The 21,535-nt window shown below is 51.0% G+C and overlaps 1 protein-coding gene across 1 annotated transcript; it reads left to right on the forward strand.

Annotated features, from left to right (window-relative positions):
* Positions 1-1,679: 1,679 nt before the first annotated feature.
* Positions 1,680-19,089, forward strand: SLC35B4 (solute carrier family 35 member B4). The gene is made up of 10 exons (XM_030960749.1): positions 1,680-1,875; positions 6,827-6,940; positions 7,391-7,493; positions 9,284-9,333; positions 10,618-10,699; positions 12,347-12,407; positions 12,811-12,920; positions 13,493-13,568; positions 14,806-14,881; positions 16,370-19,089. Exons 1-10 carry the CDS (start codon positions 1,799-1,801, stop codon positions 16,629-16,631), a joined length of 1,011 nt encoding a protein of 336 aa, XP_030816609.1. The 5' UTR covers positions 1,680-1,798; the 3' UTR covers positions 16,632-19,089.
* Positions 19,090-21,535: the final 2,446 nt, after the last annotated feature.

Below are 21,535 nucleotides of genomic sequence, written 5' to 3' on the forward strand. Positions count from 1 at the left end.
GAATTGGTTTTGGTTTTTTGTTTGGTTTTTTTTTTTTTTTTTTAATAAAATGTGGTTGAGTCACAATTATTTGATTTTCAAGGGGATTTAAAGAACCAAGCAAGGAGTCACCAGCAAAAATGAGAATTATTGAGAACCATGTGAAGGGGTAGGAAGTGAGAGAAGATTTGGGTTTTCACAAGACAATAAAACTCCTGAATTAACGTTTGTCCTGATTAATTTTCGTTGCCTTCTACTTCCGGAGCCTTTTGCCTCAGCAGGTTCCTCCTCCCTGCACAGAAAATGGGATTTTGGCCCAGTTTGGAGCCATGGGAGAGCCAAGGGTTTTGTTGGTTAAACTGGATGAATTGCACCAAGCAGCTCAGGGTGAGTAATTCAGACTGAGGGAGCCTCAAATTCCAAAGATTTTCAGGAAGCACTTTCCACGGAGGAGGATCCTCAAGCTGAAGATCAGCGGCTCTTCCAAGGCTCCAGATTTTCGTGGTGGATTTTGGCAGAACGAGAAGTGATTCCATAGCCCTGGGGCACGGGGAGCTCGGAGCCAAAACTGCAAAATTTGGGTGGTTTTTTTTTGGCCAAAGTGGGGGTTTTTTTGGCAGTTCGGCGAGGTGAGTGCTGGACTGGACTGGACTGAAAAACCACCCAAAATCCAGCGGCAAACCATGGAATCTTGGAATGGTTGGGTGGGAAGGAACCTTAAATCCCATCCAGTGTCCGGGGACACCTCCCCTGCTGCTCCAGCCCCAGTGTCCAGCCTGGCCTTGGACATCCCAGGGATCAGGGGCAGCCCCAGCTGCTCTGGGAATCCCTTCCCAAAATCCCACCCCAGTCTCCCTCTCCAGGGAATTCCCTCCATTCCCAGCTCTCCCACCTGGGATTGGATCCATCCCCACCCCGACTCCTCTCTAGGAAGGGATTTTGGGATCCGGGGGCTTCACTGGGAATCTCAGGGCTCCAGGAAAGGTCTCCCTTCCCTTTTCCATCCCCAACTTCCATAAAAATCCCTCGGGATGGATTCTGAGTGTCCCAAATCCCAGAATCCCAGAGCAGTTTGGGTGGGAAGGGCCCTTCAACCCCATCCCATTCCAATCCCACCATCCCAGGTGCTCCAGCCCCAGTGTCCAGCCTGGCCTTGGCCATTGCAGGGATGCAGGGGCAGCCCCAGCTGCTCTGGCAATCCCAGCCCAGCCAGGAATTCCTCATTGCCAAGATGCCATCCATGCCTGCCCTCTGGCAGTGGGAGCCATTCCCTGGGTGCTGTCCCTGCAGGCCTTGGTCCCAGTCCCTCTGCAGCTCTCCTGGAGCCCCTGCAGGCCCTGCAATGTGCTGGAAGCTCTGCCTGGAGCCTTCCCTGCTCCAGGTGAGCAGCCCCAGCTCTCCCTTTCAATAATAATTATTATTTTGAACAGCGAAAGAATTCTCTGGCACGGCATCCTTAGGAACTGCCTCTAGCTGGCGTTTTGGGGTCACTAAATAACCCCAAAAAGTCAATTACGGGCCGCTCCCCGCCACAAACAGCGCCGGAGCCGCGCCTCCTCCTGACGCCACCTCAGCGCCGCCATTACACCCTTCAGATCAGAACTACAACTCCCGTCGTGCCCCGCGGCGGGGCGCCAGCTGGGAGCTGCGCTGAGGCGGCGCGGAGCCTGCCGGGAGTTGTAGTTGTAGTCCCCGGGAGCGAACTACCGGCGGCCGGAGGAAGCGGGGGCGGCGGGGCCGGGGCCGGGAGCGGGGCAGAGTCCCGGGATCGGGATGCGGCCGCGGCCCGGGACGCCGCCTCGTTGCCCGGAGCGACGCCATGCACCCGGCCGTGGCGGTGGGGCTGGTGTTCGGCGGCTGCTGCAGCAACGTGGTGTTCCTGGAGCTGCTGGTCAGGTGCGGGGCCGCGGGGAGGATTTGGGGGGATCAGGGGAGCCCGTTCCTGTGGGATCGGGGTGAGGCCTCGGCGTGTGTGAGGGGACGGAGCGGTGCCAGGTGGGTTTGGGGGATTTGGGGTGCGGGGGCACTGAGGGGTTTCACCCCTCAGGCCTTGGTGCCCCTCATGGAGCAGCCCAGAGCTGGATCATCGCCTCCTGTCCCTGCTGGATGGGTTTGGGGGGTTTTGGGGGTGTCCCTGGCTATGGGCCGTGTCGGTGACCTGTCCGGGCACAGGGATGTCCCCTCTCCGCTGTCCCCATCCCGGGCAGCGCTGAAATCCCCGGGACGAGACGGGAGCTGTGCCCGGGGACAGCAGGGAATGTTCTACACCTGGGGGTGCGAGCTTGGAGTCTGGAATGTTTTCTACCTGGGATCGTCACTCGATTTTCCACCTGCAAAGTCACCGAGTCCCCTTGAATTTCCAGGTTGGAGGCTGGTGGTTTTGAGGATCCCACTTTCCTCACCCCGATGTTCTTTGGTATCTCACCTTCCTCACCCTGATGTTTTTGGGGACCTCACATTCCTCACTCTGATGATTTTGGGATCTCAACTTCCTCATCCTGATGTTTTTGGGGATCTCACCTTTCTCACTCACCCTGCTGGTTTTGGGGATCTCACCTTCCTCACCCTGATTTTTTTGGGATCTCACCTTCCTCCCCTGATTTTTTTGGGGATCTCACCTTCCTCACCCTGATAATTCTGGGCATCTCACCTTCCTCACCCTGATGATTTTGGGGCTCTCACCTTCCTCACCCCAATGTTTCTGGGGATCTCACCTTCCTCACCCTGATGATTTTGGCATCTCACCGTCCTCATTCACCCCGATGATTTTGGGGCTCTCACCTTCCTCATCCTTGTGTTTTTGGTGATCTCACCTTCCTTACCCTGATATTTTTGGGAATCTCACCTTCCTCATCCCGATGTTTTTGGGAATCTCACCTTCCTCACCCTGATATTTTTGGGAATCTCACCTTCCTCATCCCAATGTTTTTGGGGATCTTACCTTCCTCACTCACCCTGATAATTCTGGGGATCTCACCTTTATCACCCTGATGTTTTTGGGGATCTCGCCTTCCTCACCCCAATGTTTTTGGCGATCTCACCGTCCTCACTCACCCCGATATTTTTGGGGACCTCAGCTTCCTCACCCCGATGTTTTTGGGGATCTCACTTTCCTTCCTCACGCTGATGTTCTTTGGATCTCACCATCCTCACTCACCCTGATAACTTTGGGGATCTCACCTTCCTCACCCCAAGGTTTTTGGGGATCTCACCTTCCTCACCCCAAGGTTTTTGGGGATCTCACCTTCCTCACCCCAAGGTTTTTGGCGATCTCACCTTCCTTTTCCTGATGTTTTCAAGGATTTCACCTTCCTCACTCCCCCTGGTGCTTTTGGGGCTCTCACCTTCCTCACGCTGAGAATTCTGGGCATCTCACCTTTATCACCCTGATGTCTTTGGGGATCTCACCTTCCTCACCCCAATGTTTTTGGGGATCTCACCTTCCTCACCTTGATGTTTTTGAGGATCTCACATTCCTCCCTCTGAAGATTTTGAGGACCTCACCTTCCTCACCCTGATGATTTTGCCATCTCACCTTCCTCACTCACCCTCATGATTTTGGAAATCTTGTCTTCCTCACCCCAATGTTTTTGTGGCTGTCACCTTCCTCACTCACCCTGGTGTTTTTGGGGATCTCACCCTCCTCCCCCTGATGATTTTGGGGATCTCACCTTCCTCACCCTCATGATTTTGGGAATCTTGTCTTCCTGATCCTGATGTTTTTAGGGATCTCACCTTCCTCACTCATCCTGATGATTTTGGGGACCTCACATTCCTCACCCTGATGTTTTTGGGGCTCTCACCTTTATCACCTGATGATTTTGGGGATCTCACCTTCCTCATCCTGATGTTCTTTGGGATCTCACCTTCTTCACCCCAGTGTTTTTGGGGATCTCGCCTTCCTCACTCATCCTGGTCTTTTTGGGGCTCTCACCTTCCTCACCCTGATTTTTTGGGGCTCTCACCTTCCTCACTCTGATGATTTTGGGCTCTCACCTCAGTGCACTCCAACTTCCAAACCAGCCCTTAATCCCTCCCAGCCCATCAAAATCCCAGATTATAAAAGGAAGAAGGGACTGCAAAATCCAGCAGTTGGGATATTTGAGGAGTTGTTTTTCCTCTCAGGGATTGCTCCAATCTCTGCCTTTCCTGCCTGAATGACAGAGGAGGAATGAACCCTTTGGAAGCAAAAAACCTTTTGGATTTGGTATTTTTGCTGCTCATGTCTCCTCCAAGCAAACCTTAAACCAAAACATTTGGCCCTGTTCAAAGACTGAATTATTCAAAGGAGCAAATTCCAGAAGTCCAATTGCAGACATCGAGGAAAAGCTGCTTTTGACACCAAACCTTCTTTCAAACAGCACCTCTCATCCACTTTCAAAATTCCTCCACTCCTAACATCTCAATTCCTGTGCCTTTTACTTGCCCTGCTCACCTTTAGTCCCAAAATTGGGAGGACACCGATTATTTCGTTGGGTTTTGGAAGGAAAAGTTCCCCCTGCAGATGAATATTGATATTCCCAATATCCCCACTCTGATATTCCCATAACCAGCAAAATAATTCCCATAACCACGTGTAGCAAAGGTGATGGGGAAGAAATTTGCTCAGGATTTATAAAGAAAGCAAAGGAATGAGAATTGTTTCGTCTGGAAATGCCTGAGGGCACACAAAAGGCTTTAAATGTGTGGAGAGTGGCTGCAGGGGAGAGCAGAGAAAATATTTCTGCTGGCCTGTGGAGGCAGAACAAGAAATCTCCAATTTCTTCATTTAAGGGGCTCAAATTGCTGTGGAAGGGAATAAATCAGGCCCAAAAATCAGATTTTCTCCCTTTCCACGTGGCAAAGTGGGAGAGAGAGCAGGGAAACTTCTTGCTGGGAGGATTCTTTCCAGTTGTCTCCAGCTGAAGCAAATCTTGGGATGGTAGATCCAGATTGATCTCATTTTTTAGGTGGATCTCAGTGAGGATTTTGAAGCAGAAAAGGAGCCCAGAATTCTTATCTGTGTCTTATCAGCCAGCACAGAACCCTGAGTGCCAACAGTGCTGATAAAATGGGGTCATGCCCAGGGCTCTGGGAGGGGGCAAAGCCCAGCCTGGGGTTATCCAAAGTTTCCAGCTCCTTGTGATCTCCTCCAGAAAGGCTGGAGATAAGGCTGGAGATAAGATTTGCAATCCTGGAGCTTCTGACTCTGCTTCAAGATCTCCTTTTTTCCCCAGGAGCTTTTGAACCTTTCAGCTTCAGGGCTGAAGTTTTGTGGATAGTGAAGTTTTGTGGATAGTGAAGTTTTGTGGATGGTGAAGTTTTATGGATAATGAAGTTTTATGGATAATTCTTCTTCTGGGAAGAACGTGGGAAGAGGCAGGTGGGCAGAGGGAAGTGGCTCAGGGTGAAATCCCTGGAATTTTTCCAGTTAAAAAAAAATCTCCTTTTGCTTTCTCAGCCCAGCATTCCCCAGGGTGTTGCTGCTGCTGCTCCTGAGAGCTCTGTGGGGTGACAGAGGAGAATTTGGAGGAGACAGCTTGGAAATTCCCTGTTTTCCAGAGCATTTCCCTGCTTGAATCCTGCAAAACTGCAGCCAGGGACAGCGTGTTCCGTGAGGAGCAGGACTCTCCCAGGAATGCTTGGCCTCAGTTTCTGTCTTGCAAAAAAAAGGGAAAAAAAAAAGGAAATATTCCCTGAATCTTTCCATCTCCCACTTCTCGTTATCTGCCCTCTGAGCTTCTGCTCCCCAGGAAATCCTTCCCTGCTCAGGGAGGCTTTGTTTGGATTCCCTGCTGTGGAATTCCTGTTCCCACAGGATAAACATTTGGATTTCTCCGGGATTGTGGCGTTCCTGCGCTCCTGGGTCCCTCCAGGGGGGACAAAAAGGGACTGAGAGGGTCCCTTTTTTGAGCTCTGACAGAATTGTGTGGATTTTGAAGCCCGCTGGAGTTGGTGTCACATTGAAAAGATCCGTGGATGTCACGTGGGATTCCTGCCAGGACTTTTTTTGGGCTCCTGTGTTGGAGTTTTGGTCCCTTCTGGAATTCACAACCAAAGGGGATTTTTTTTAATTTTTTTTTGCATCCAGAAATCCCAGGGGAGCTGAAGCTTTTTTAGAGAAAACTCAGCAAACCTGAGCCAGGGACGCTCTGCCAGCACAGGGTTATGGAAAAAGGAACAGGATTATGGAAAAAGAGACAGAATTCTGGGAAAAGGGTCAGGATTTTGGAAAAAGGGATAGGATTTTGGGAATGGGGACAGGATTATGGAAAAGGGAGAGGCTTCTGGGAAAAGGGACAGGATTTTGGGAAAAAAGGACAGGATTTTGGGAGAAGGGACAGGATTCTGGGAAAAGGGGTAGGATTCTGGAAAAGGGACAGGATTATGGAAGAAGGGACAGGATTATGGAAGAAGGGACAGGATTTTGGAAGAAGGGACAGGATTTTGGAAGAAGGGATAGGATTCTGCAAAGAGGGATTGGATTTTGGTAAATGGGACAGGATTCGGGGAAAAGGGACAGGATTGTGGGAATAGGGACAGGATTCGGGGAATAGGGAGAGGATTTTGGAAATAGGGATAGGATTCTGCCAAAAGAGATTGGATTTTGGGAAAAGGGACAGGATTCTGGGAATAGGGATTGGATTTTGGGAATGGGGACAGGATTAGGGAAAAGGATTCTGGGAAAAGGGACAGGACTGTGGGAAAAGGGACAGGACTGTGGGAAAAGGGACAGGACTGTGGGAAAAGGGACAGGATTCTGGGAAAAGGGACAGGATTCTGCAAAAGGTTCAGGATTCCCCCTGTAGTGTTGGGTGCCGGTGCTGGTTCCCGTGGCTGGCTCTGATGCCGTCTCTCCTGCCCGCAGGCGGTTCCCGGGCTGTGGGAACATCGTGACCTTCTCGCAGTTCCTGTTCATTGCCCTGGAAGGTTTCGTCTTCGAGGCCAACTTCGGCAGGAAGCGCCCGGCCATCCCCATCAGGTACAGTCCCGGCGTTTTCCCAAGCAGGAATTGCCTGGATCTCTCTCTCTTTTAGCTCCAAACAAGCTTTTCACAAAATGGATTTTCCATTGATCCTCTGGAAATGCCATCCATCCTGCAGCATCTGCAGAGCCGTGCTGGGAAGCTGTCAGGCCGGATCAGACCCACGCTCGTTTATCAGTTCCATTCCCTGTGGCAGAGTTTTTGCACAGAGAGGAGTTTGTTGTGCCTCAAGAGCTTTTTGTGTCTGGGGTTTGGTGTGGTGGGAAATGGGAAGGGAAAGTTTTCCTGGAAAATCACCCAAATTCACGTTTCTCCACTGGGGACGAGCTCGGTGACAGAGCCGAGGGCTCTGCTCTGCTCCAGACCTCTCTGTGCATTCCTGAGGGGTCTCTCAGCATCTCAGGGAGGTTCCTGCACATCTCACGGGTATTTCTTTCCATGTTTCAGGAACTATTTCATCATGGTGGCCATGTTCTTCACCGTCAGCGTGGTCAATAACTACGCCCTGAACCTCAACATCGCCATGCCGCTGCACATGATCTTCCGCTCGGTGAGCCTCCTCATCCTCCTCCTCCTCGTCCTCCTCCTTGTCCTTGTCCTTCTTGTCCTCGTCCTCCTCCTCATCCTCCTTGTCCTCCTCCTCGTCCTCCTCATCCTCCTCGTCCTTGTCCTCCTCGTCCTTGTCCTCCTCGTCCTCCTCCTCATCCTCCTCGTCCTTGTCCTCCTCATCCTCCTCCTCCTCGTTCTCCTCGTCATCCTCGTCCTTGTCCCCGTCCTCCTCCTCGTCCTCCTGCTTGTCCTCTTCATCCTCTTCGTCCTCGTTCTCCTCGTCCTCCTCCTCCCCGTCGTCCTCATCCTCGTCCTCCTTGTCCTCCTTGTCCTCCTCCTCGTCCTCCTCGTCCTCCCCGTCCTCGTCATCGTCCTTGTCCTCGTCCTCCTCGTCCTCGTCCTCCTCCTCCTCCTCCTTCTCATCCTCCTCCTCATCCTTGTCCTCGTCCTCCTCGTCCTCCTCGTCCTCCTCCTCATCCTCGTCCTCCTCCTTGTCCTCCTCGTCCTCGTCCTCCTCCTCCTCCCGGCGCTCCCATGCCATCCCCACTCCAGGTGTCCTGAGAGCACCAAGCCCCCGTGGAGATCCTGAATTCCAGCCTCGCTCCAAAGCTCAGCTCCAAAGGTTTCACTTCATGGTGTTGGTCATTAGATTCCAGCTCAATGGAAACAGGCTCAGATGGGCTTTGGAGTTCCAGAGCTGAGGGGGAAGTGGCAGTGACAAAACCCAAAACCCATCCCAGACTCTGGCTGGCCAAAGGGATCCAGCTTTCCCTGCCACAGAGTGGTTCATGTTCTGCTCTTGAGCATCATGGTCAGAGAGCCTGGATTTGGGATTTGGGATTAATTCCACCTTCCCAGGTCTTTGCTTTGGGAAAAAAAACCCATTAAACTGCATCTTAAGTGTGGATGAGTGCCAAGCTAAAAAGATCTTGTAAACGCCAAGGAAATGGAGCCCCAGCTGTCGGGAATAACAAAATCTCCTGATGGGAGCTCTTTCCCCACAGCACATCCTGGGGGGTGGAATATCTGGGATCAGGAGAGGTTCAAAAGGATAAAAGCAGCCCAAGGTTTTTCCGATGCCTGGGAATGGGATGGGGACACAGGAACCTGGGAATGGGGACACAGGAATCTGGAATGGGGACACAGGAATCTGGAATGGGATGGGGACACAGGAACCTGGAATGGGGACACAGGAACCTGGAGTGGGATGGGGACACTGAAGGAGACGTGTCCCACATGACCTGTGAGGGGTGGTTCTGCTCCTGCAGTCCATCCTGGAGCTGGGCTCCTGGTCCCAGTTAAACCAGTTAAACCAGTGGGATTTGCTGCAGGATGGATGGGATTTCCAGAGGGATTTGGGTTCTGGTCACACACTGGAAAAAAATAAAGAGAAGGTTCCCTGGCCAGGAGATCCAGTCCTTGTTCCCAAGCTCACCTTCTCCCCTTCTCCTGGATGAAGAGACTCACAATCATGGAATCACTGAGGCAGGGAAAGAACTTCAAACTCCTGAAGCCCAACCAGTCCTGGCACTGCCAGGCCACCCCAAGTGCCACCTCCACAGGGCTGGGGACAGCCCTCCAGGGCTGGGACAGCCCTTCCAGGGCAGGAGCTTTCCCAATATCCAACCTCAAGGAAGCTGTTCCTTCTCCCTGTCAGATTTCCTGCTCCAAACCTGGAGTTTCTCTTGGTGCTTTGCCCTTTGGGATGAGCATCCCAAGCTGGGGAATTCTGGCCTGCTCACCTCATGTTTTGGTTTTCTCTTTTTTTTTTTTTTTTTTTTTTTTCCTCAGGGTTCTCTCATAGCAAGCATGGCTCTAGGGATCATCATCCTGAAGAAAAGGTAAATCCCAAATTCATCTCTTTAGGGAATGCTCTGGATTAAATCCTGCTGGGTGTTTTGTGCCAGCACTTTTCCTGTTAAATATTCTGATTTTGATGATGGGAAACTGGGACAGAGGGCATGGCACAGAAACTGGAATAACTCCTTCTGCCTTTCCACCTCTCCCTCCTTTCTTGGCTGGAACTTTGGGCTGGGAAGAGATTTTTCCACAGCTGGCTCCTCTGGAAGGGCTCCTGGGGGATGTGTGCTGGGGTGGAGCTCAGTGCCGCCCTTCTGCTGGGGATCCTGGCTCCAGCCGAGCTGATAACACGCCGATAACATGCTGATAGCACGTTAATAACATGCTGATAGCACGTTAATAACATGCTGATAACACGTTGATAACACATTAACATGCTGATAACACATTAATAACACGCGGATAACATGTTGATAACATGTTGATAACAATAACATGTTGATAACATATTGATAACATGTTGATAACACATTAATAACATGCTGATAACAGGTTGATAACATGTTGATAACACATTGATAACATGCTGATAACATGTTGATAACACATTAATACACGTTGATACCACATTAATACATACTGATAACAGGTTGATAACATGTTGATAACAAATTGATAACATGCTGATAACACATTAATACATACTGATAACACATTAATACATGTTGATAACATGTTGATAACACATTAATACATGTTGATAACACATTGATAACATGCTGATAACATGTTGATAACACATTAATACACGTTGATAACACATTAATAACATGCTGATAACAGGTTGATAACATGTTGATAACACATTGATAACATGCTGATAACACATTAATACATACTGATAACACATTAATACATGTTGATAACATGTTGATAACACATTAATACGTGTTGATAACACATTAATAACATGCTGATAACATGTTGATAACACATTAATAACACATTAATAACAGGTTGATAACATGTTGATAACACATTGATAACATGTTGATAACACATTAATAACACGTTGATAACGCTGAGCTATGCCTGCACACAGTCAAGGCTGGATCTGTGGGATAAACTGGGAGAACTGTTGGGATAAACTGGGGTAAATGTGGGCAGAAAAACCTCTTGAGGTGCTGGGCTGCAGTCAGCTGGCCCTGCCCGGGTTAGGAGCTGGCAGTGTGCCCCTTTTCCCAGGTTTGGAGCAGGAATGCAGGGAAGCAGGGATGGGTGTGGGGCAGGCGCGGTTGGTGACGTGTCCCTTGTCCCCTGTGCAGGTACAGCGTGTCCAAGTACAGCTCCATAGCCCTGGTGTCCCTGGGCATCTTCACCTGCACCTTCATGTCTGCCAAGCAAGTGGTAAGGATGGCAAGGGACGGGGAGCCTCAGCAATTCCCTTGGCCTGATTTTCCATGGAGACACGAGGTGTCTCCTACCTCTGCATCTGCTCCCCAACAGCTTTTCCTCCTGCTTCTATTTTCCTGTGGCATTTCATTTAATTACACCTGTTCATGCTGCTTTTTGCTGGGAATAAATCTCTTTTTTTTTTAGCCTCAGAGGTAACAGAAAGAAGCTGCTTTTCCTTGCCTTGTGTGGCAGGCAGGAGCAGGCGAATCCTAAACAAAAATCCATCAGAAATCTTCCCTCTTTCCATCCCACAAGAGATCCTTTCAGGCTGGATTTTTGCTGTTGTCATCCAGCCTGACCTTTAAATAAAGTGCCTGTGCAGGGAGAGCAGGAGGGAGGGAAGCAAATCCGTGTGGAGCACACTCAGAGCTTTCCCTGGGTCAGCACCCACAGCCTGACCCCGTCAGCTGATGACAAAACAATGGCACAAAGTGAAAATTGGCTTCACTTCGTCCAGCTCAGAGGGGTTGGCGATGAAAGGGAGCTGCCCCAGCTCCAAATTCCCCATCGTTTCCGAGCTCTTTACCCTCGGGGTGCCTGAGGGAGGGCTGGGCTCTGCAGCCTTGGCTCGGAGTTAATCCGGATCAGCTCCCAGCAGGGCTGGGGCTTGGGGCAGAGCTGAGCCTGGTGCCAAAGGGGAATAAATCTGATTTTCCCTGAGGCACGGGGAGAGAGCTGAGGCAACTGCAGCTGGAGCTGTGCCTCAGCCCCATCTCCTCGGTTTCTTGAGCACAAGTCTGGTTTAGGTCTGTGTTTAGGCACTGGGTTTAGCTCCTGATGGGCTTGGCCAGGGCTCTTATTCCTTCCTAGAGAGTCATCTCTGGGAATGGGGACACAGGAACCTGGGAATGGCGTGGGGACACAGGAATGTGGGAATGGGATGGGGACACAGGAACCTGGAATGGGAGGGGACACAGGAACCTGGAATGGGATGGGGACACAGGAACCTGGAATGGGGACACAAGAACCTGGAATGGGATGGGGACACAGGAACCTGGGAATGGGGACACAGGAACCTGGGAATGGGATGGGGACACAGGAACCTGGAATGGGGCAATAAAAAGAAAGACACAGAACGAATGGGGACACAGAACAGGGAAGATAAAACTGAAGTCACAATACAACAAAAGAAGGGACACAATAAGAAGCAAAAAGATGAAAAAGGTCCAATGGAAGGATGAAAACTAAGGAAAAATGATCAAGTAGATGGTGCAAGAACGGGGATGAGTCACAGGAACCCGGGAATGGGGACGCAGGAACCTGGAATGGGGACACAGGAACCTGGAATGGGATAGGGACACAGGAACCTGGGAATGGGGACACAGGAACCTGGGAATGGGGACACAGGAACCTGGGGATGGAGACACAGGAACCTGGGGATGGGCTGACTTTGAGGGCTTCAATAGTGACAGTGGTTATTTTTGTGGTTAAAAGAGTTCAGTCTCTTCAAACCAGGCCGTTCCTTTCAGGGAAAATCCTGATTTGATCAGACTCTGCCACTTTTGTGCTGGACTCCCTGCATTCCCTGGAGCAGAGTGGGAAGGCTGGGGCTGCTGCAGGGGCCTGGTAGCTCTTGGTGACTCTTGTGTCTCCCTTCAGGCATCTGACTCCAGCTCACATCAAGAGGATGGACCCCAGGCTTTCCTCTGGTGGCTGCTGGGTACGTGAGGGCCACATTCCTGGGACACTGGCAGGATTCTTGGAATTCTTTTGGCAAACGCAGCCCTGCCTGGAGCAGAGAGGGACGGAGAGGGGCTGGGGCTGCTCCAGGTGTTCCTTCAGCACAGGATTTCACACATGGGGCTTTACCTGTGGTTTCCTCCCTCCACCCTGGGTCTCTTGGTGGCTCTTTGGGAAATCTGGGATTGATTGTTATCAGTAGTGGCACAAGCTGCATCCCTGGTATTTTTAAGGGATCTCTTGGAGACCTGTAATCAAACCCCAGAATCGTTATCAGTTTTCTTACCAAGTCTGGGCAGTTTGTTTGGTTTTTTTTTTTGGTTTTTTTCCCCTGAAAGCCAAATTTGATGATTTGAAGCTGCAGGGCTGTGCTTCCCTTGCAGGCATTGCTGCCCTCACCTTTGCCCTGCTGATGTCTGCCAGGATGGGCATTTTCCAGGAGACACTGTACAAGAAATTTGGGAAGCACTCCAAGGAAGCCTTGTTCTACAACGTGAGTCCCTGGGGCTCCCCCTGCTCCAGGGTCCCTTCTGTGGTGGTATTCTCAGGGGTCTGAGGATGAGGGAAGGGATGAGGATCTGGCTCCATGTTTCAGAAGGCTGATTTATTATTTTATGATATATATTACATTAAAACTATACTAAAAGAATAGAAGAAAGGATTTCATCAGAAGGCCAGCTAAGAATAGAAAAAGAAAGAATAATAACAAAAGCCTGTGGCTCGGACTCTCTGTCCGAGCCAGCTGGGCTGTGATTGGCCATTAATTAAAAACATCCACATGAGACCAATCACAGATGCACCTGTTTCATTCCACAGCAGCAGATAACCATTGTTTACATTTTGTTCTTGAGGCCTCTCAGCTTCTCAGGAGAAAAAATCCTAAGGAAAGGATTTTCCATAAAACATGTCTGTGACACCCTCCCGCTCCTGCACTGGGCACAGAAAGGATCCCACACTGCCAGGAGGGAGCGGTGAGGAGCCTGCTCTGATCCAGCTGCTCTCCAGCAGGGATTTGGGCTGGATTCCCCTCCCCTGATCCCACCCTGGGTTTGTTTCTCCCCCCAGCACGCGTTGCCGCTCCCTGGATTCCTGCTCCTGGCTCCCAACATTTACCAGCACGCCGTGCTCTTCAGCCAGTCTGGTGAGTGCTGGGCTCAGGGATCCCCGCTCCTGGGCCTTCCCATCCTCTGGGAAATCCTCTGGGAAGTTCATTCCTGCTCTTGTGTGTTGGCGGTTGTCACAAGGGTGTTTGGGGTGAAGGAAGAGACGAGATGGGCTCCATGATCAGAAGGCTTGATTTATTACGTTATGATATAAACATCTGTTTAAACTATACTAAAAGAAAAAGAAAGGGAGAGTTTCCAGAAGCTGCTAGCTACCTGAGAATAGAAAGCAGAAGAATGAAAAACAAACCAGCTCTGTCGGACTGTGTCCGAGAGATCTCAGTTCTGGATTGGCCACCAACTCCAAACATCCAAACTGGGCCAATCCAGGCAGGCCTGTTACATTCCACAGCAGCAGGTAACCTGTTGTTTATGTCTGGTTGCTGAACTTCTCAGCTTCAGCAGGGAAAATCCTGAGAGGATTTTTCATAAAAGAAATGTCTGTGACACTTGTGCACGCTGGCATCTTGGGGTGTTCCAGGCCTTTTGGATTTTGAGGAATTTCAGGAAGGAATTCCTGGCTGGGCTGGAATTGCTGCCCCTGCATCCCTGCAATGTCCAAGGCCAGGCTGGACATTGGGGTTTGGAGCAGCCTGGGACAATGGGAGGTGTCCCTGTCCATGACAGGGGTGGAATTTTAACCATTCCATGATTAAAGCCCAAGTTTTTTACCAATTCCCACACACCAAGAGAGATCCCTGGGAAGAGGAATGTGGGAGCTCAGAAATGGGAAAACCAGGACCTGATCCTCAATAAGGGATGTCAGCATGGACCTGCTGGGATTTTTTTTTTTTTGCTGGTGGTCCCCAGGATTTGCTGTGGGAACACAGAGGATTCCTCCAGTATGAGAGCTCTGCCACAGGAGAGCACAACAGAGCTTTTCTCCTAATGTTTTTGTTTTCCCTTCTTCCCTCTGGAATTGCAGACTGTGTAAGGCTGCAGGGAATCCTGGGTCATGGTTAGGCCTGGCAAGCAGAGAGACCCCTCCAGCAGTGACCTCATCCCATCCTTTCTCCCTTTTTCCTCCCTTTTTCCTCCCTTTTTTCTCCCTTTTTTCTCCCTTTTTTCTCCCTTTTTCTCCCTTTTTTTTCCCCTTTTTCTCCCTTTTTTTTTTCCCTTTTTTTTTCCCTTTTTTTTTCCCCTTTTTTTTTTTTTTTTTTTTTTTTCATTTTTTCCCTTTTTTTTCCTTTTTTTTCTTTTTTTTTTTCCCTGCAGAGCTGTTCCAGGTGCCGGTGATCGGCCTGACCCTGCCCATCATGTGGTTCTACCTCCTGATGAATGTCATCACCCAGTATCCTTTATCCCTGATCCCACCTTTTATGGGGTGGCACAGCAGGGTTGGGGCTGCCTTCCTAAATCCTTGGAGGCTTCCCTGCCCTCGGGAGCTGCTGGTGGTGGAACTCCAAAAATCCGGGAAAAGGGAATTTTGTTTTTTTAGGTTGGACTTGATCTCAAAGGTCTTTCCCAGCCTGATTTGTTCTGGCATTCTGGGACTTCTGCTCCATGGACATGGAGGAGTTTGGAGTTCCCGTTGTCTACCTCAGTCCCAGCTGCTCCAGTGGGGGAATCAGATTTGGGATGTCCCCGAGTTTGATGTGTCCCATTCCAACCCAGCTGATCCAGGAGGGAATTTCCCCCGTGCACACCAGGCTGCCCATCTCCCTGCTCGTTCCCATTCCCAAAGGGAATCCCAGTCTCCATGCCTGCTGTCCCTTGCCTCCTGCTCCCAGGAGGAAGTAAATTCTTGGAGTGTTCCCTGCCCTCGGGGGCTGCTGTTGGTGTAACTCCAAAAATACGGGGAAAGGGAACTTTTTGTTTTTTAGGCTGGACTAGATGATCTCAAAGGTCTTTTCCAGCCTGGTTTGTTCTGGGACTTCTGCTCCAGTGGGGGAATCTGAGATTTGGGGTTTCCCCAAGTTTGATGTGTCCTGTTCCAGCCATGCTGATCCCAGGAGGGAAGTTCCCCATCCGGAGCAGGCTGCCCAGCTCCCTGCTTCTCTCAGGAGGAGGAAAGTCCTTGGAGACTTCCCTGCCCTCAGGAGCTGCTGTTGGTGTAACTCCAACAATACCGGGAAAGGGAACTTTAGTGTTTTAGGTTGGACCTCAAAGGTCCAAAGATCCAAAAGGTCTTTCCCAGCCTGGTTTGTTCTGGGATTCTGGGACTTCTGCTCCATGGAAATGGAGAAGTTTGGAGCTTCCCTTGTCCGACTCAGCTCTGGCTGCTCCAGTGGGGGAATCAGATTTGGGGTTTCCCTGAGTTCATAGCATTCTGTTCCAACCCAGCTGACCCCAGGAGGGAATTTCCCCCGTGCACACCAGGCTGCCCATCTCCCTGCTCGTTCCCATTCCCAAAGGGAATCCCAGTCTCCGTGCCTGCTGTCCCTTGCCTTCTGCTCCCAGGAGGAAGTAAATTCTTGGAGTGTTCCCTGCCCTCGGGGGCTGCTGGTGGTGGAACTCCAAAAATACGGGGAAAGGGAACTTTTTGGTTTTTAGGCTGGGCTAGATGATCTCAAAGGTCTTTTCCAGCCTGGTTTGTTCTGGGATTCTGGGACTTCTGCTCCATGGAAATGGAGGAGTTTGGAGCTTCCCTTGTCCGACTCAGTCCCAGCTGCTCCAGTGGGGGAATCAGATTTGGGATGTCCCCGAGTTTGGTGTGTCCCATTCCAACCCAGCTGATCCAGGAGGGAATTCCCCCCTGTGCACATCCATCCCTGCTCATTCCCATTCCCCAAGGGAATCCCAGTCTCCACGCCTGCTGTCCCTTAGCTGCTGCTCCCAGGTACGTCTGCATCCGCGGCGTTTTCATCCTGACCACGGAGTGCACGTCGCTGACGGTCACCCTGGTGGTGACGCTGCGCAAGTTCGTCAGCCTCATCTTCTCCATCCTGTACTTCCAGAACCCCTTCACGGGCTGGCACTGGCTGGGCACTGCCTTTGTCTTCGTGGGCACCCTGATGTACACGGAGCTCTGGAGCAGCCTGGGGCCGCTCCTGGCGCGCTGCCGCGGCCGGGGCCGGCCCGAGGAGCGCAAGGAGCAGTGAATCCAGGGAATTCCCGCAGGGAGCTTTTGGTGGTTTTCCAGAGCAGAGCAGCAGGGAGCCCTCCTGTCCAGGGGGTGTTTTTGTACCAGGGGAGGTGTTGGCTGTGCCAAGCTCCGGGAGAATTGGGGAGCCTGCACTGGGAACTTGGGGAAAGAATCATGGAGAAACAATCCAGGCATTTTTTGCGAGTTGGCATTTTTTTAGGTGACCCCTTTTTGCTTCCAATTTTTCCTCTTTTTTTTTTTTTCTTTCCCATTGGAATAACCGTTTTTAAGGAGAAGCTGATCCAGAGCTTTGTTGGGAGCCCAGCTTCCATGGCTGTTGCCTTGGATCAGCTGGACCCTGAGCCAGTTTGGTGCCGTCCTTGAATGGCCCCAGTGTCTGGAGCTGATGGCTGAGCCCCATTCCAGTGGGAATCCCTGATCCCTGCGCTGGCAGGATGTGGGATGCAGCCCCAGCTGCAGCTCCCAGTCTGCCCAGTGCATCCTGGGTTTCCTCTCCCCGTTCTCCTCCCATCCCTTGGGATCAGCGTTTGTGCCAGCCTGGCTCAGGCTGCCTGTCCCTCAGTGTCACCCCTGGCTGCTTTTCCTGGAGCTTCCCTGCGGTTTTTCTGGAGCAGTTCCCGTGGTGGAGCTGCTGTCCCTGCTCGGCTGGGACAGTGGAGGCATGGAGGGGCTTTAACAGCAAAGGAAAAATGATGGAAAAAATTCCCAAAGTGATGGAAAGGCAGCACCTCCCTGGCATTCCCTGAGCCAAGGCCACCTTTCCAAAACTTCCTCCCTTTATTTTTATCAGCTGCTTGGGATAATCCCTTTCCCAGCTTCCCATGGCCTCATCCTTGCTGGGAGGCAGGGTGGGAAAAGGGAAAGGCTCCATGCTGTGCTGGGAGCTGGTTTAGCCCCAGCCCCAGATCCCAGTGTGGGAAAAGGGAATTCCATCCCGCCCAGAGCCGGCGTGCTGCTGCCAGGACCTGCAGCTGCATCCTAACGTCCTGAAGGATTTTTTTTTCCCAGTTCCCATTTTTTCCTGAGCCTGGGATTGTTGGATCCAGGAATTGTAGGATCCAGGGATTGTGGGATCCTGGGATTGTGGGATCCAGGAATTGTGGGATCCTGGGATTGTAGGATCCAGGGATTGTGGGATCCAGGAATTGTTGGATCCAGGGATTGTTTTATCCAGTGACTGTAGGCTCCAGGGAGTGTTAGATCCTATTGTAGGATTCAGGGATTGCAGGATCCAGGGGCTGTAGGATCCAGGGACTGTAGGATCCAGGGACTGTAGGATCCAGGGATTGTAGGATCCAGGGATTGTGAGATCTTGGGATTGTTTTATCCAGGGGTTGTGGGATCTTGGGGTTGTTTTATCCAGGGACTGTAGGATCCAGGGGTTGTTTTATCCAGGAATTGTTGGATCCAGGAATTGTTTTATCCAGGGACTATGGGATCCAGGGATTGTAGGATCCAGGGGTTGTTTTATCCAGGGACTGTAGGATCCAGGGATTATAGGATCCAGGGATTGTAGGATCCAGGAGTTGTTGTATCCAGGGGCTGTAGGATCCAGGGATTGTAGGATCCAGGGTTGTAGGATCCAGAAATTGTTGGATCCAGGGGTTGTAGGATCCAGGGGTTGTTTTGTCCAGGGATTGATTGTTTTATCCAGGGACTATGGGATCCAGGGATTGATTGTTTTATCCAGGGGCTGTAGGATCCAGGGGTTGTTTTATCCAGGGACTGTAGGATCCAGGGGTTGCAGGATCCAGGGGCTGCAGGATCCAGGGGCTGAGCAGAGCTGACACGGAGCTGCTCCCAGGTGTCACATTTGTGCATCCTCTGGGTCCCTCTGCCGCTCCAGGGCCTTGCACGTTGTCCTCAATTCCCATGGGACACGGGAACATTCGGGGAATTTGGGCACTCCTGTTTTTGGTTTTTTTTACCACGTGCTTTTCACTCCCAACACATCAACCTCGGGCCGTTTGTTGCTGTCAGGGGCATTTTTTAACTTCCAGCGTGATGGATGCGTTCGGAATATTTATGGAGCCGCAGGAGTGGCGGCAATTCCCTTCTGCTGCAGGACAGGGCGGGAAGGGTCCCGGCAGAGGGGCCTCGTTAGCCCCAATTAATTACCCCAGGCTCCCCCTCCAGGCTGGGTGTGATGTTTGTGTGGAGGTCCGAGCGCCTGTTTTATAGCAGAGGCTGGAGAAGGGAAGGAGCCCGGCGCTTTCGGGGGGGCTGGTTGGGTTTGGGGCGGATTTTTTAAGGTGAAATAAATTTGTGTCCTCTCCAAAGGCGGCGGCTGGGGGTGTGTGTGTCACCGCGCGCCGCGCTGGCGGCTGGAAAATCTGTGGAACCGTGGAACTGGTCAGGTTGGAAAAGCCCTCTAAGGTCACCCAGCCGTCCCCAGCAGTGCCAAGGCCACCACTGATGTCCCCAAGTGCCACCTCCACTGGGCTTGGTCCCAACGTGCCACCTCCACTGGGCTTGGTCCCCAAGTGCCACCATGGATGAATGTCCCCAAGTGCCACCTCCACTGGGCTTTGTCCCCAGGTGCCACCGCTGGGCTTGTCCCCAAGTGCCACCACTAACAAATGTCCCCAAGTGCCACCTCCACTGGGCTTGGTCCCAACGTGCCACCCTCCACTGGGCTTTGTCCCCAAGTGCCACCACTGATCAATGTCCCCAAGTGCCACCTTCACTGGGCTTTGTCCCCAAGTGCCACCCCTAATCAATGTCCCCAAGTGCCACCTCCACTTGACTTTGTCCCCAAGTGCCACCACTGATGTCCCCAAGTGCCACCTCCACCGGGCTTTGTCCCCAAGTGCCACCACTGATCAATGTCCCCAAGTGCCACCTCCACCGGGCTTTGTCCCCAAGTGCCACCATGGATGAATGTCCCCAAGTGCCACCATGGATGAATGTCCCCAAGTGCTACCTCCACTGGGCTTTGTCCCCAGGTGCCACCACTGATCAATGTCCCCAAGTGCCACCTCCACTGGGCTCTGGAGTCCCCCAGGGATGGGGGGACTCCACTGCCCTGTCCCAACCCTTCCCATGAAGAATTTTTCCATTAATATCTCGCCTAAGTAGCAATTCGCCATTTTTCTCTAATATAAGAGAAAATAGCAAAGACTCAGCCTGGCTGGGTGCAGTGCTGGAGAAAAGACCTGACTGTATAACCCCGTGGATTTGGGGAAACGGGATTCGACCATATAACCCCATGGATTTGGGGAAATGGGATTCCACCATATAACCCCATGGATTTGGGGAAATGGGATTCAACCATATAACCCCGTGGATTTGGGAAAAGGGCTTGAATACTAAACTACTGGTAAAATACATCAATTGCAGCTATTAGTGTTTGTTAAATATGAGTATAAAAGATTTTGAAGATAAGTACTTCGTAAACTGAGAAAAGCTGCAAAACTGAACCAACACTCAGAAATGTAAATATATATTCATACTGTAATATGATGTGTAAACATTTGTATACATCATAGCTCTAAATGAACTATATGAATGTGTGGTAATGTTAATTTATTTGAATATGTGCTTCTAGAAATGCTGCAACTCTGTGGTTAAAAGGGGGAATTGTAGGGGGATACAGCGTGGGTAAATGAAGGTGGTATAGAATGTAACCTTATCCCCTAAAGAGTTGCAGCTGGAGCAATTACTAAAGATTAGAAGCAGGTCTGATGTTAACAGGCCACAGCTGTAGCCAATAAGAAGAGTGTTATAAAAGAGTGGATTGGTGGGAGCTGGAGTCAGTTGTGTGCTGTGAGGATGAGGAGGAGTCAGTGCTAGAGGAGCTGCCTACAAGAAACACCAAGGTAGTATGAAACTCTGGTAATATGGAACCATTGCAATATATGACAACAAATGGTGACCCCGATGTGATTCAGGAGAAAAAGGACTCAAATACTAAAGTGTATGACCCCATGGATTCAGGAGAAAACATCGAGGAGGTGCAAAACTCTGGCAATATGGAACCCTTGCAATGTAATGATAATGGAGCTCTTGATATATAAAACAACACGTAGTCTGGGAAGGGAGCACGAGAGAGGGAATGGCAGAAAAGCTGAGTGAGGAAAGGCAAGAAAGCGATAATTTGCTGAGTCCAGGAAATTCAGCTTCTCCCTGGTGCTTTTAAAATCCCTTTTCCTGTTTCCATGCAAGGTCTGAATTCCCTGGCCCCAACATGCGGGATCTCACAGGTGGAAGTTTTGGAAGCTCAGGGCTCAAGAATTGATTCAAAAATAGGGGATTATGTTCCAACATTATTCTCTGAAACAAATGCAAGCTAGCCCCTGCTCATGGAAAACAAATAATAATTTCTTTTTACAGTGGGAAATAAGATGAATATTTATGCTCTATTTGTATCCTCAGCTCTGTAGAATCCAAATAAAGATGCAATTCCTGCACTGGAAAGTTTAAAATTTCCTGTAAATAGGAGAAGATTGAATCGCTGAGGCCATTCACGAGGCACAAGGAGTTTTGCAGGATTCTGTACCCCAAAATGAGGAAATTCTGGGAAAACTTGGCTGGTTTTATGCAGGAGGGAGCAACTCCCAAGAGTGGAGAGCTGGGGATGAAGGTGGAAGTGGACTTGGCTGGGAGAGCTGGGAATGTTCTCCTGGAGAAGGCTCCAGGGAGAGCTTCCAGCACATTGCAGGGGCTCCAGGAGAGCTGCAGAGGGACTGGGGCCAAGGCCTGCAGGGACAGCACCCAGGGAATGGCTCCCACTGCCAGAGGGCAGGCATGGATGGGATCTTGGCAATGAGGAATTCCTGGCTGGGCTGGCATTGCCAGAGCAGCTGGGGCTGCCCCTGCATCCCTGCAATGGCCAAGGAAGGGTTGGAGCACCCTGGCATGGTGGAAGTGCCCAGAGGGTGGAACTGGAGGAGTTTGAGG

The sequence above is a fragment of the Camarhynchus parvulus genome, chromosome 1A (genome assembly GCF_901933205.1).
Source record: "Camarhynchus parvulus chromosome 1A, STF_HiC, whole genome shotgun sequence".
NCBI lineage: Eukaryota > Metazoa > Chordata > Aves > Passeriformes > Thraupidae > Camarhynchus > Camarhynchus parvulus.

What these genes read in the sequence shown, in the direction of transcription:
- SLC35B4 (XM_030960749.1), top strand. Translation starts at nt 1,799, where the DNA reads ATGCACCCGGCCGTGGCGGTGGGGCTGGTGTTCGGCGGCTGCTGCAGC. An exon ending in TTCCTGGAGCTGCTGGTCAG is followed by an intron (nt 1,876 to 6,826) that starts GTGCGGGGCCGC and finishes TCCTGCCCGCAG; the next exon opens with GCGGTTCCCGGGCTGTGGGA. An exon ending in TCATGTCTGCCAAGCAAGTG is followed by an intron (nt 10,700 to 12,346) that starts GTAAGGATGGCA and finishes GTCTCCCTTCAG; the next exon opens with GCATCTGACTCCAGCTCACA.